We start from the raw sequence: 14,546 nt of genomic DNA, 5'->3' as shown, positions 1-14,546 counted from the left end.
ATCCTAAAAATAAATATACAGCTTGCAATACTTTGCAAACAATTAAAAACCTGTTTTAAGTAGGAAGTGAAGATGAAAACAACTCATTTAAAACTAAGTACAGATTTCTCATTATTTGTTTTCAGGAAATGTGTTCAATTTCAATTTGCTGACAAAAAGGTATTTTAAATTAGGAGGGACAAAATGCAAGTCTTCCTATAGTAACAATGCACAAAACGTTTCTTTCAGACTGGCTTATTACAACAGCTTGTTAACCCCTGTAGTTTTTAGTAATTAGTGTCATACAGATGGTGGCTGTTGTGATTTAGCAAAATAGTCTGGAAAACATTGGGTGACATTTTAAACATGATTAACACAATTTCTTTTGATTTATCAATCTGTGGGATAGCGTTGCACTTTGTTTCAGTTCATCACTATCCTCCTGAAATGTTTTCTCCTCAAATAAGCTAGACTGTCTATTAGACTGTCTAATTTCACAGTATTTATTTATTTGGGTCAATTTTAACCTTTCCATACACAAGTCAAAAATCATGCTAAAAATACAAATAAAAAAATAGTAAAAATAAAAACAATAAAAATAATAAGCTGCTATGTTTAAATTAGTATTATGTAACCTCATTAGTCTTTCACTGACATGATGGCAGGGAAGCAATCAAGGAGGTTAAATGGTTTGGAAATAATTCTAAAAAAATACTTTTTATTTAATATTTGGCATTTATGTTTACAAAATTAAATAAGCTTAACATTTACTGTATCTACTTGCATTTACATTTTCTATTCTTTAGTTATTTAACCTGATCATGCAGACTGATTCCACTACATTTTCCAGCTGCATTTTACATATTTAATATTAAATTACGGTCATTTAAATAAGTCATAGTGACTACTTATGGAATTTCCTCCATCTCATAAAGGTTAAATCACTCACTTGTGTTTACATTTTAGCAAATATCTTCCCATTTTAGAATCACGCTCCACACTTAGGTCTGGTAGTCACACTACATCCACTAGATGTCAGTATTATACAGTTTTTAGCTACTGAACTGCTATAAAGAGACTTTGCTTTGTTAGGTTATGATATTAATCGACATTTATGCAGCCATTAAAAAGAACATGCATTTAAAGATTCCCTTACCTTAAGGAAGAGGTGACTGACGGCTTTGTCATTGGCTGTCTTCCACTCACAGGTTCCCTTCTTTGCGTACTCAACATGATAGCCTGTGATTGGTCCAGAACCAGAATAGATAGGCTTTTGCCACTCAACCACCAATGAATTATCTCTCACTTCACAAAACGTCAGGTCGTAAGCAGGGCCTAAACACACATTGACAAGGAGAAGAACAATTTACAATACAGCCTTAGCATGATTAAATTATGAAGACATTTATTTGTTTTTTTTTCAGAGCTTCTTCAGGACCATGTCAGATAGAAGGTGAGATATACTGACCAGGCTCTGGCATAGTCAAGGCCACACACTTGAAGTCATCTGAATGTTTTGAAGCTGGTCCAAGTCCAGCCAGGTTGGCTGCATAGACATGGAACTGATAGACTGCTCCCTCGGTCAAGCCCTCCACCTGCCAGTAAAATGTTTTAGTAGTTAATGTTCAAGTGGCACAACAAACACTGAGTTTTTGAGATCTACATGAGCCATTTCTGCAGTTCCACATTGAAGAACTAATTTGAGATAAAGTTTGGGGCCCTTTTCATGTTGAAGATATGCAGATCTCTTTTCTACAAAAATCTGACTTTCTCAGATGCTTTATTAAGACAGTATGCATTATGTTATTCCTAAGCAGGGAAAAACATCACAAAACAAAAACTCAGTAGCACACAAAAGATTTTAACTTAAGCTTGGACACTGTTGGTGCAGAAGCTGGAAAGTTGGCAAACATCAAAAAAAATTTGTTTTTGTTGGAAGCCACAAAACAGTGATATTGAGTTAATTTTGCTAATTGGCCATTGTTTAGTATCTAATAAACATTGAGAGATTTTTTTGGTACCTTATAAAGTCTCTCTGGGACTGGTGGAATATGAACCTCCCTCCACATGCTGGTTCCACTGCGTCTTTTATCCACATAATACTCCTTGATCTCAGCACCTCCAGAGTGGAGAGGCTTCTTCCAGTTCAGAACCATTGAACGGCCATCACAGTTAAGCAGTGCAACGTCATATGGGGAAGATGGGTTTGCTACAAAACAATCGCAAGGATTGGTCATAATTTTACCTTGTTCATCTTTCATGCATAATTATTGAGGAAATCTTTATATTTTTATCAGCGTTAGAGACTGAATATAGCTTTACTGACTAAGTGCAGCTCTGACAGTCAGAGGTGCAGATTCCTGGGATTCATCACTCAGACCCAACTCATTGATCGCCTGGACACGGAACACATACGTTTCTCCAGTTTTCAGGCCACTAACCACAAATCTGCAAAAAAAAATAAAATAAAAAAAAAAGTAAGGAAAAAATAATAATAAAACGCTTTTACAATGTTGGTATCATTTCCAAAGAAAACATAAATCTATTTACTTTTTAACCCCTTTACACTTTTAGGACCTGTTCCAGATATAAATGTGCAAACAGTGGAGCACAGCCACAACAGGCTACCACTCCACACAAGGCCTTCATTGACTCACAACTGTGGTACATTTATAATCACTTGTAACTGCAACACAGCAGTTAGTTTGAAACATACTTGGTGTTCCTATGAGGTTTGTGATTGGCTGAAGTCCAGTCTTTGGACCCCTTCACACACTGGTCAATATAATAGCCAATCAGATTGTTGGGTTCCTTTGGAGGAGCCCATTGGATGAGCACAGAGGTATCTGTTTCCCTTGTAGCAATCACCTGACCAGGAGCCGATGGGACACCTTATAAACAACAACAAAACAAAGCAAAAGCCAGAATAAATCATAAAAACTAAATTAATATTATGTATTAGCAAATGGAAAAAGCTGAGAAAAACCTTTAAGCTGCAGAGTCTCAATGAGACTTGTTGGTTTTGACGGCTCGCTGGTTCCATAGATGTTGGCAGACAACACTCTGAACTTATATTCTTTTCCCTCTGCCAGGTCAAAGACAGCATAACGTGGAGATCGAATAGGAACCTTAGTATTAACACGCTGCCAGGCTTCAGTGTTGGCCATGGCCTGTGAAGACCCAAAACGTAAAAGTTTCCAGAAAATGAAATGAGAGCTTTTTACCAAAACCAACCAAAAGAAATGTAGCTTTTTTTCCCCTTCATAATTGTTGCAACCTGTCCTCTTTATAATTCTATACAATTCTTCCACCTTTCAGAGCTAATTATTCCCCGACACAATAAATTCAGCCAGATTCACCGAACTGTTTGCCTAACCTGATGGGTCAGTACATGTGGAAAAAAAACTCTTTTTCAACGGAGTTGTACCAAAGAAACTGTTTGCAGTATGACATTTAGTGTTACCTTTTCAATGTAGTACCACATGGGGGCCTTGCCGAAATATTCTGGGGCTTTCCAGCTCAAAACTACATATGTCCTGTCGGTTTCAGAGGCATAAACACCAGATGGAGCACCTGGGGGCTTTCCCTCAGCTTAAAACAAATACAAACAAATAGGTGTGTAAATATTAGGGCAAATATGAAAAAAAAGTAAAGGATATGCACAATTTGAATGAACTTTCACCTTCCTCTTCATCATGGTAAGACACAATCTCCAATTTTCCTCCAAGCTTCTTGGCTGAAAGGCATATAAAGATACATATTGGTTTGAGAGTAACAAATGTTTCCTCATGGACTTTCAAAACTAATCTGAGTAAATCTGGCAAATCAGTAACTTTCAAGCAGTTTCAGAAAAAAAATTTTTTTTAAAGCGGTTTGTCACAGAAATACAAATTAAATAGTAATTCCAACGAGGCGAGGATCTAGATTCTTAGTTTGATTTTTTTTTCTCTTTTTTGATTATAAATAATAAATATTTATATTGCAAAAGACTTAGTGACTAAACTTAGTACAGATGAAGCTCAGTAAACAAATTTTTCATTTAGTCCTATCAAAAATACCTAAAAACAAGCATAAATCAAATTTTTGGCATCCTAAAAGCAACGCAGTGACAGGGTGACATTTTCTCTGCAGACACACCCACCATGAAGCCTTTCAAACTCAGTGGGGTCCAGAGCAGCGATGGGATCAGACATGCGGGAGGGTTTACTGATTCCACGGGAGTTGACAGCTCGAACTCTGAAATAGTAAGAGTGTCCCTCAAACAGCCCAGACACCGGGTATTTACAGATCTTGATGGGGTGATCGTTGCACTGGGTCCAGTTTTCTGTGCCAACCTCACATCTGAGATTTTGAAAAAGAAATAAAGAGGGAGGAGATTGAAAGAAGTAAATTGGCTTGAGTAATTCAGTTGCCCGCTTTTAGACTTCTACTTACTTCATTGTGAAGATGCAAGGTCAAGAGCAAAAGGAATGATTTAAAAGGTGTAAAACAACCTCACAAACATGGCATCAATCAAACAAATTTGACCAGTTTATCGATCAGCAGTTACATGCTTAAACCATGCAAACCAAAACTCCTACTTGTCCACAAAGTATCCAATGATTGGACCCTCTGTAGTGGTATTTGGAGGCTTCCAAGAAACAATGACATAATCTCTGTTGGCATCATGGATTTTGATGTCCATTGGAGCTCCAGGTGCACTGGGAACAGGGGGAGGACCATCTAAACAGACAAGAACAGCAGGAGGGTCTTTGTTAAGATAAGGTCCTTTGAAGTCTAGTAAAAATATCTTGATAATTTATTTAATGAAATTGTCTCTTTTTTTTTGTCTGATCAACCACCCTACCAGCGACAGAGACAAAGGCGCTATGCTCTGCGATGCCTCCCTTAGTGACCATCCGAAGCGTGTAAAGGCCTTCATCATCTTTAAAGAGGTTTGGAAGAGTCAGGGTGGTGTATCCTCTTCCTGTTTCAATCTTCACCCATCTGGAGTCAAACAGACGAGTGTCTGAAACGAGGAACCATTCACAAGTTAATCCATGATCCTCATAACCGTCTGTCCAATGTACTCGATTTTAATAAAGGGATTTTTATGTAAAAATGTAAACTGTAACAATTTATATACACATATTATTATTCGAGTTTTAATTAAGTGGAGATAGTTAAATTTACTCTAAATAATGTGTAATAAATATTGTCTTTGTGAAATTTTCTGATTTTCCACTACTGTATATGATGCTGCCTGGAGACTGGCTTATACCAGAACATATTAATACAGAATACTATTAATACCAAATATAGCGCATAATTTCTCATAAAACACCACATTGTGAGAATTACCATCTCTATACCACTGTGCCTCAGGCTGTAGGTTGGCCAGGTTAGGGTTCAGGCTCATGCGGGCAGAAAGAGTGGCTGATTGTCCCTCAGTCGCAAATACTGGGCCAAACTTCTCCTCAAAAGTTATGTGGATTTTAGTGTAATGGATTTTGGGAAGCATAGCAGCTGGGAAAAAAGAAAACACAGGATAATGAATATAATGAGACAAAGAAAGAGAAGAGGTTTTGTGTGAAAGTTTTTCTTTATATGTAGCATTATTGTTGTAAAAACATCAAACTATTGGTTTATGGTGAAAGCAATTAGACAAAACCTAACCTTAAAATACCTACCAGTAAAAGGTAACCATGCGTATGGACTGGATTCATCCTCATCTTTATATCCTGCAAAAAATACAAATAAAAACTATTATGAGTAACATCTCTGGAATTTTAGATGGAAGACTAAAATACTGAGCAAAAATATTGAGCAAGGGGGTTAAAACAAGTTCAATTCACCACGGTACATACATATATTTAGACATTTAAATTCTTCATATGCACAGAAAATTTTCAATGTTAATACAGGAGTGCCTTCAGAAAGTTTCTGAAGAGTGGCCAGAAGGTGGGTAGTAAAAACAAGGAACTTCAACAACACTTCAGAGTTTTATCATGCAGTCCTTATATCTAGTGTGACGGTGGGGATCAGTGGTGACTACCATCTAAAAGGGGTGCACTGTGCAAAAAAATATGAGTGGCATAAATAAAGCTTTTCTTATTTTAATTGGCATTCAAAAACATATATCTTGCATATGTTTTCCAAACACATTGCCCTTTCATTTCCTCTTGCAACCACTACAGACATCCCCTAAATTAACTCCCACAGTGGTGGCACCACTACACAATTACTGGAATGGTGATCTTTAAAAAGAACGGTAATGCCAGAATGTGGCTCCATATTGGCCAGGTCAAAATCCTTTGAGCCTGAAGAACTTACGCTTGACAATGACTGATGCCTGGCTAGAAGCCTGTCCATGGATGTTACCAGCTACAGCAGTAAACTGTGCTGTATCTTCAGTTGTACATCTATAAAACAAAGTGAAAGCAATCAGTTGGTAAATCAACATACCCCTTAACATCTCAATGAGGGGTTTCAGCAGCTTATTCTTTCATAATAAACTGTGCAAATATAAAGCATTGACACTGAATGTACCTCAAAGGCTTATGAAATAGATAATGGAAATCATCCAGTAATCGTTTTTTGTGTTGAAAGCTATCCCAAAATAGCAAATGATGCATTAATGCGTAATTTTATCTACTACGGAATACGTTCCACAGGAGCTATCGCTTCACTGTATGAAACCCATGTACGACTAACTGCCCTCCATTTTTATTGCCAGGTACTTTGCTTGCTTCTCCTTTCAAACTGATGTCCATAATTTATGAGTTAGGATATTTTAAAACTCGTACACTCTTGCAAGTCTTTTATAACAACTAACTTTTTTCATCATTTTCTGTGTTACCAAAAAAAATCTTTCTGCCAGTCTAATTGGATCCCATCATCACCGGGGGGTGATGGGAACCATTCAGAGAGCAATGACCTAAAGAATCCTGGCGTGTCATATAGCACTGAGGTCAGCATTTGAACAGCTGAGCTTCCAGGCTGGAGTGAGGTACGCTCCACTCCGTCTGCAGCCACACTGCAGCCACACACTCAGCTGTTTCCGACCTCTAATCTCAAACAGTTTGAGGCTCGTAAAGCAAGGATTTTAGTAATCATTTATGACCCCAGTCAGCAAGCTCAAGGTCATGTAGTCTGAGAAATACTGCATTTCTAGAAACATGTCACAGAAGTTGGATGCATTAACAGCTGCAGAAAAAAAGAGAACTGTGTTAAGAAAAATGCCAGAAGACCATGTAAAGGAGGATCATATTAGGTTTCAAATGTGTCTTTTTATTTTGAAAAAGTGACATTTGAAACCTCCCTAAATGCTCCCTAAATTCAATAAGTGGTTATGCCATCTTTAGCAGCAACAACTGCCTTCAAATGTTTGCACCATCTGGCAATGAGTCTTCTGCACAACTGTGGATTAATTTTGGCTTCTGGCAGTGTGTTGTTTTTCTTAAATACTTTCTTATTCACCAGAAGTTAGATGACGCAAAACTTTTCCAAAACTTTTGTCTCATCAGTCTACAGATTATTTTCCAAAAAGCCAAGATGTGCTTTGGCAATGTTAGATGGTCATAGTGTTATTTTTGGTCAGCATGGACTTTAGCCTATAGATGAATGCTGTCTAGTTCCTTTCTTTTTGCTGGATCATGAACACTGAATTGAATTGAGGCAAGTGAGACATGCAATACTTTAAACACTGTTCTGGATCATTTTGTGACCTTCTTTGTTCTGCTGGTTGAATCTATAATGGGCTCTTGGCGTAATCTTGGTAAGTTGGCTTTCCTGGGAAAATTCACAAGTCAATGTTTTATTCACTTTTGGATAATGGCTCTTACTGTGGTTCACTAAACTACAAATCCTTAATTGTTGTGTCACCCTTTCCATTCTTAAAAGAAGTCATTAGAATTTTTTTTCCTCATCTGCTCTTGGATTTATTCACATGGGCATAAGCTATTTGATATGTTTCTTCTCTACTTCATGATGCTAAACATGTTCTATTAAAATTGATTTATTGAATACATTTGTGTGGCAGAGATTAGGTATGGATGTACATAGTTTGCTATGTACAAACATGGCAAACTATGTTTGCTATGTACATCCATACATAGCAAACTATGTATGGACAGACTCAATAATTAATTATTGAATCTGTATAGTGACTATGATGCACTGACATGTTATTTTCATCGCTGCGAAAATAAAATGTGGTTAATCCTAGTTCAATACTGATTTATCAAGTGGGGTGATTACATTCTCACATAGGGGTAGATTTTAAGGCTCCAGGAAATTACGTTCAGAAGAAAAATGCTTGGAAACTCATATGAAATGAGCTTACGTAGACATCTAAGACATAAGGCAATAATAAAACTCATCAGGACAACCATGGAAAATAAAATTTCAGGAGAGAAAAAACTGATGACCAAATAGACAGATAGCTATTTTGTTGAACTTACTATACCTTGGGATCAACAGAGAGTGGCTCCCACCTCTAGCTTCAACCAGATACTTTCCAGAGGACAAGTCCAGGATCACGCCATCTTTATACCTTAAGTGGAGAAAAGATATGTAGCTACAGTGAGGCCTGTACATGTTTATTGATTAATACCTTGAAGTATGTTTTTGCAAATGGATTTGTAAAGGATTATAGTGATATTGATTAAGACAAAAAAAACAACATAATAATTTATTACCATTTCACTACTGGCATGGGGTAGCCTTCTACAGTACAGAAGAGTTTGATTGGAGTGTTTTCAAACACAGTATGGGATCTGAGTCTGACGAGGAACTGTGGTCCCCTGATCATAGGTTCTTCGCGCACATATTTTTCTCCCAACTTTGTTTTTACCTAAACAAAAAACATAGAATCCTAATGAATACACAGGGGAGGAATACACACCTCCTTGTCTTGCTCTTGTAATTAATTATTGAATCTGTATCCTGACTATGATGCACTGACATTTATAAAGTTACAGCGTGTTGATAAGAGGTTAAGCAGTTTATTAGCTAGTTTACTGTATGTGTTTAAGGGGAAATGAAATTGATACAATAAATCTTACCACTTCCTGAATGCGAGCTTGTGTTTTGTACTCATATCTTTCTTCAGAGGCCTTGGAGCTGAACATAAACAATAGGCAAGTTTTATTAATATACATTTAGAATTACATTGATTTTGTCACAATACTATTTTTAAAATCAATTGATTCTTTTCGGGACACTGGACATTGTGGACATTCACAACAGGTCTGTTTGCATTAGTATTAGTCAAAACCCCAAAATATTAAAAGCTTCAAAAGGATCTGCATAGTGCAGAGTAACCCTTCATTCTTTTATTAAAAAAAATAAATATATATATATATATATATATATATATATATATATATATATATATATATATACTGCTCAAAAAAACAAAGGGAACACTTAAGTGTTCACTTAAGTGTTTAAGTGTTCAATTTATTTTTATTTTTTTGAGCAGTGTATATATATACACTGCTCAAAAAAAATAAAGGGAACACTTAAACAACACAATATAACTCCAAGTAAATCAAACTTCTGTGAAATCAAACTGTCCACTTAGGAAGCAACACTGATTGACCCGACGAGGGTCCCCGTTGTGTGTATATATATATATATATATATATATATATATATATATATATACAGAGTACTTCTATTTTATTTTTTAAACTAAGACACATTGATTCCTCAGCTTTAGGTAAATTATTCTGAATCTTACAAACCTTTGCACCTTTGCATACAGTCATGTCTGAATCATAAACTACTTACCTCTAGCCAAGCTTCTCAGAAGACTTGCATCAGCAAATTACTTAATGATTATGTGACTGATTTAATGCCTGAATAGTCTTTCTAAATGAGTTTTTCTGTCAGTGCTGTTTTAACAGTGTTGTGTGTTTTGTGGTTGATGGACAGTTAATTCTGTGTTTATGAGAATAGGGTGTAAAACTCTGATGCCATAATGTATTTTCATTGAAAAATAATGTGTTGTTAAAATAGTTAAAAAATTGTTTCTGTCTTTCTATTTTTCTATGGAGCCAATTTTTGCCTTACTTGAACTTTGCTCTATAGCATAGGTCAATGTACGCACAAAAAGGAGTTACATCAAAAAATACTTTATTATTAAGACAATGGTTACTTAGAAATTTGAGAACTATACATTCAACAGAAAAAGTTGTTGAAACTCAAATCAACTTGCCAGTTGTTAATCTGACATTTATGTTATTATATTTAGCCAGATAACATCAAACATAACTGAGTCAGTACGTTATGTTAAAGTAAAGTCAAAAAGATGCTGCTTTAGTTATAATAATATTCAGATTAAAAAGCAGGATAGATATATTAAGACCTGTTCATGATTGTTAGCATGTGTCAGCTGTACCTGCTGTATTCTTTGACCACATATTGGCTCTCTTTGTGGTGGTATTGGTGGTCATATATTCGTTTCAGACGTGCTGACATGGTGGCACTGAAGACACTGACCTGTTAGGTGAGTAATGAAATGTCGAGAGAGATCAAAACAAAGAACAACAGCATAATGTGACCACCTCACAGATACAGCTATGAACTTTCAAAGATAATTGATGAGGTTCTATAATATCAGACGATAAAAAATTTTATTACATGGAGTACAACTTCAAGGAAAAAAAATAGGGAGAGCATGCTTAGAATTTTTTTTGTGTTATAGTTTTTCCAAAGGAAATTTCCCCAAATTCAGCATTTTTCAGTGGCAAGTCATGTTGAGCCCCAAAACCATACAGATAAATCACTTTTTAAATATGTTGAAGAGACTATACTCATCCACTCAAAGAGCAATACAGTGGTTAATGATGCACTTTATTGTTATTAGAAATCAGAACTTTCAAACAACAAGAAAACAAACTGGAAATCAAAATGGCCCCTCAAGAAATGTGGACGTTTATGACAAGCCTGAGAGCATAATCCAGTATGATCACTTAACATATAAAAGAATCTTAATGATCTTTGAAAAAATAAATTAGCAAGTTCCAAGGGTTTTATGATCCAAACATAAAACACAGGTTGATATCAACTGCAAAAGCAAAATAGTTTCTGTTAAAATGGATTTATACACATGCTTAACTTTTTGCTCTTTGAATTCCAGACAAAAAGGTCAACTTAAGTTGGTTGTTGTTTTCTCTAAAGTTGTATTTACCTGAATTTGAAAGAAATGACCCAAAATTGTGAAGATTGAAACCTGTCAGGGACTAAAATTATCATTTTCCACCTGCACAATAATTGCATCTATGCTTTTTACGGTATGGCTATTTTTCACTTTTAACTAAAACTTCAAAGGAATTATCAATTGTGAGGAGGAATTTCACTTTCTTACAAAAAGGGGGAAAAAATCAAGCCAGCAACAGCTGAATAGCAAACAGTTCACAGTGATGGCTCTGTATCGGTAAAGCTTATCGTTTATACACATACCAAATTATTTATTATCCTTCTACAAATAGAAAAGCCTTTGAAGAATCTGAACACATGGACTTTGAAACAATCCAGCACATCTCAACACACACACTCACAAACACTATCAGCTTCTTGGATACTGTTAGAAGTGACACTAGGATTTAGACACAGGCAATAAAAGACACACGTGTAAAGAGATACCGTAAACAAAAGGCATGACCTTGAGCCACTGTTAGACAACAGAATGCACCAAATGTTGTCTAATCAAAACATAGCTTTAATTTTAGTTCTTCCACTGATAATAAATTTACTCTCCTGTTCGGAATCCTAATAATAATTTAATGAAGCTGAAAGTTGGAAAGAGATGAATATTGTCATACGTTATAAATCATGCATGTGATGTGAAAAATAATGTTTTTACTGACCAGTAAAATAAGTCAACACTAGCTTTCCAAACTAATTGTTCTTGTTTTTCATTTATTTTAGTACAACCATCAAAACAGAAGCATCAGTTCACTTCGTGTTTGGTTCACATCCCCTTACTGACCACAGCGACCAGAGAGAAGTTCAGAGGAAATCTGAAGCAATTCCTTCCCCGTTCCTTAACCTTAGGCTGACGGGGAATGAAACATGTTGCACCATAACCCTGTTCCCATATCTTTGGGATGCACTCGGCAGCTTCAGTGTCATCTCTCATATCAATAAACCCAAATTCAGCTTACTGCTAATGCCTCAAATCTGCCAGTCAAGCATACAAAGTTACCATATCATTCCCAAGCTGTTTGTCTGTAACTTTAAACACAGGTTGATATCAACTGCAAAAGCAAAATAGTTTCTGTTAAAATGGATTTATACACATGTTTAACTTTTTGCTCTTTGAATTCCAGACAAAAAGGTCAGAATCAGGACTGGTAAAAAAATATTTGGTGACATTGGGGAGACTCAGCAAATTCCCAAAATAAATGTATTCACAGCAGGACATTTAGACCATCCTTCCCAGCAGCAATTTGAAGCAGCACCAATAAAATCCAGGCAAACATGACTAATTCCTTGTGTGCAAATAACAGCTGTTTGCATTACATAGCAGATTTTAGGCAAGCAACAGTTTTTGTGTCTGAAGGCAAAGGAAACATGAGCATTAAGTTTTCTTTGCAAGATACTCTCTTGTTCCATAAATTCTGCACCTCTGTAAGTCCAGCCTATACTGTAACAGCCAAAAAAATCCATCTGTAACTGTAAACCTCCAGTACTCTCAGCCATAACCATACAAAGCAACATGATGCAATTCCACTGCAAAATCTTATGAACTGAGGTGCAATTATCAAAGCAAAATGCCTATTTTTTGTCATTTTAGATATTTGACATTCCCACGAAGAACATATCTAGTTCATAAACAGCTCTTGATGGCTAATATAGCTGTCCATATTGTGTTTACCTTAACTAATCTGGGTACCAACAATAAATGCAAAGACGTTCTGTACATCTCAGATGACCAAACATACCATCTGTCCAATAAATGAAAGACAGAGTGTCTACATTAGCCCTCCATTGCTCATTTATTCCACTTGTAAAACCCATATTCTTTCATTCATCACTTTGAAGTATCATTAGCAGCAGTAAAGGATCATGAAACATCTTCTGGCTGTGCTCTCTTTAGTCCCACCTCACTGATCCCACCTGCTGCTAATGGGTTTGAAATGAAGATGGGTTATAAAGCTAACAATACAGAAGAGGTAAGAGCTGAAGCATAGTTTAAAAATGTTTTTCTTACCGCTTAAGATTTTCTTTTCAGCGACTTCGGTTATCAGCCTGAATCCACAGGGAGTCAGCCTAAACCAAGTTCTGCACAAGGCCAAGAGAACCACCACCCGACTCCAGCTGCCCCCCACCAGCCTCTCCCCGAGGCCTTATAAGGAGAGAGAACTGCCTATATATAACTAGTATCCTTTGAGACATAGCCACTAAAATCAGTAAGCTGTTTGATTAGCAGAAAGTATTCATTTTTATTTCTGCAATAATGCTATTCAAGATGTAATGAGATTCAAGTTGGGCTACCAAGCATAACAGTTACATCAGATAAAGCATAAAATTTCATCACTTTATGGGAAACGAACATAAAACATTTGCAAATTATTCAAATTAAAGTTGACATCTCTTTAATGTAGAGCTTTAAATCTAGCTGCACACTGCATCAAGCTCTTGCGCTTAGAATTTTCTCCATCTGCAGTAAAGAACATCTTGAGAAGCTGCGTCGCATGCTGAACTTTGGTCACGGCCTATTTATAAAACTAGCTACAGTTACAACCTGACTATTCCTGACATCGAGAAGGAGCTGTTAAACAGATTGCACGTCTGAGACAAAATCATGTGAGGGGACAACATGGGATAACATTCGGCAGCTTTAGAAGGAGTGTGTGATGTCTGAATGACGTGTGCCCAACAGGAAACCAATTTAGCTGATAACAGGCCAGAGTTTTACAATTATAGCAAAGTATTGACTTTTCCAGTAAAGAAATTACAGGAAACTTAAAATACAGATGGATGTTTATTTAACAAATTTAAATGATCTTACCCATGGCATCTAATCTTTGCTATTTAAAATATAGGGCAGCAAAAATAAAACACTTAACTGTTGTGTTACACACTAAAGTTGGACTTACTTGAAAGGGCTTTGCAAAATTATGCCCACTACAATCATTAAGAAATATCAAAAGCTACTTATTATTTTTATTCTATTTTCACCCAAATACATTTTTCCATTTAAAGAATAATACATAATTGTGTAATTAATCTCATTACAACTTAATTTGTAATTAATTATGAATTTAATGATGGCACTTGACTTAATGTAATGTATTTGATTGTTGATTCAATGTTGCATGACAGTGTTTTTGTGATGATGTAGAAGCCTTGCTGCTGAAATGTGATATACAAATAAAATTTGATTTGATACAAAATAGTAGTTTTTAAAATTATTTTATAGTTTGTAAACATGCTTTTTTGGGTTGATGTCTGCTAGACCTCTGTTGATCCAAATTTGTTAATATCAAAATATAAGTTTAGAGCATACTATACCCAAAATATTATATATATTTCTTTTTTTACTTTATATTTTTAATAGATTATTTTTTTATGGA

The 14,546-nt window shown here is 35.7% G+C and overlaps 1 protein-coding gene across 1 annotated transcript in view; it reads right to left on the bottom strand.

The window, feature by feature from the left end:
- The window catches only part of myom2b (myomesin 2b), a 28,929-nt gene extending 15,616 nt beyond the window's left edge, over positions 1 to 13,313 (bottom strand). The window contains exons 1-19 of the mRNA XM_008405863.2: positions 13,181 to 13,313; positions 10,364 to 10,464; positions 9,024 to 9,081; positions 8,658 to 8,812; positions 8,426 to 8,512; positions 6,292 to 6,380; positions 5,649 to 5,699; positions 5,320 to 5,484; positions 4,826 to 4,987; positions 4,560 to 4,701; positions 4,121 to 4,320; positions 3,662 to 3,715; positions 3,443 to 3,570; positions 2,966 to 3,149; positions 2,696 to 2,870; positions 2,306 to 2,427; positions 2,001 to 2,188; positions 1,448 to 1,574; positions 1,136 to 1,314 (exon numbers count right to left, since the gene is read on the bottom strand). Of these exons, the coding sequence (XP_008404085.1) occupies positions 1,136 to 1,314; positions 1,448 to 1,574; positions 2,001 to 2,188; positions 2,306 to 2,427; positions 2,696 to 2,870; positions 2,966 to 3,149; positions 3,443 to 3,570; positions 3,662 to 3,715; positions 4,121 to 4,320; positions 4,560 to 4,701; positions 4,826 to 4,987; positions 5,320 to 5,484; positions 5,649 to 5,699; positions 6,292 to 6,380; positions 8,426 to 8,512; positions 8,658 to 8,812; positions 9,024 to 9,081; positions 10,364 to 10,443 (2,346 nt within the window). The 5' untranslated portion in view covers positions 10,444 to 10,464; positions 13,181 to 13,313. The remainder of the gene's footprint in view (positions 1 to 1,135; positions 1,315 to 1,447; positions 1,575 to 2,000; positions 2,189 to 2,305; positions 2,428 to 2,695; positions 2,871 to 2,965; positions 3,150 to 3,442; positions 3,571 to 3,661; positions 3,716 to 4,120; positions 4,321 to 4,559; positions 4,702 to 4,825; positions 4,988 to 5,319; positions 5,485 to 5,648; positions 5,700 to 6,291; positions 6,381 to 8,425; positions 8,513 to 8,657; positions 8,813 to 9,023; positions 9,082 to 10,363; positions 10,465 to 13,180) is intronic.
- Between the last annotated feature and the right edge of the window lie 1,233 nt (positions 13,314 to 14,546).

Source organism: Poecilia reticulata, chromosome 3 (assembly GCF_904066995.2).
Source record: "Poecilia reticulata chromosome 3, P_reticulata-male-v2, whole genome shotgun sequence".
In the NCBI taxonomy this organism is placed as follows: domain Eukaryota; kingdom Metazoa; phylum Chordata; class Actinopteri; order Cyprinodontiformes; family Poeciliidae; genus Poecilia; species Poecilia reticulata.
This window is presented reverse-complemented; position numbering and strand designations above follow the sequence as displayed.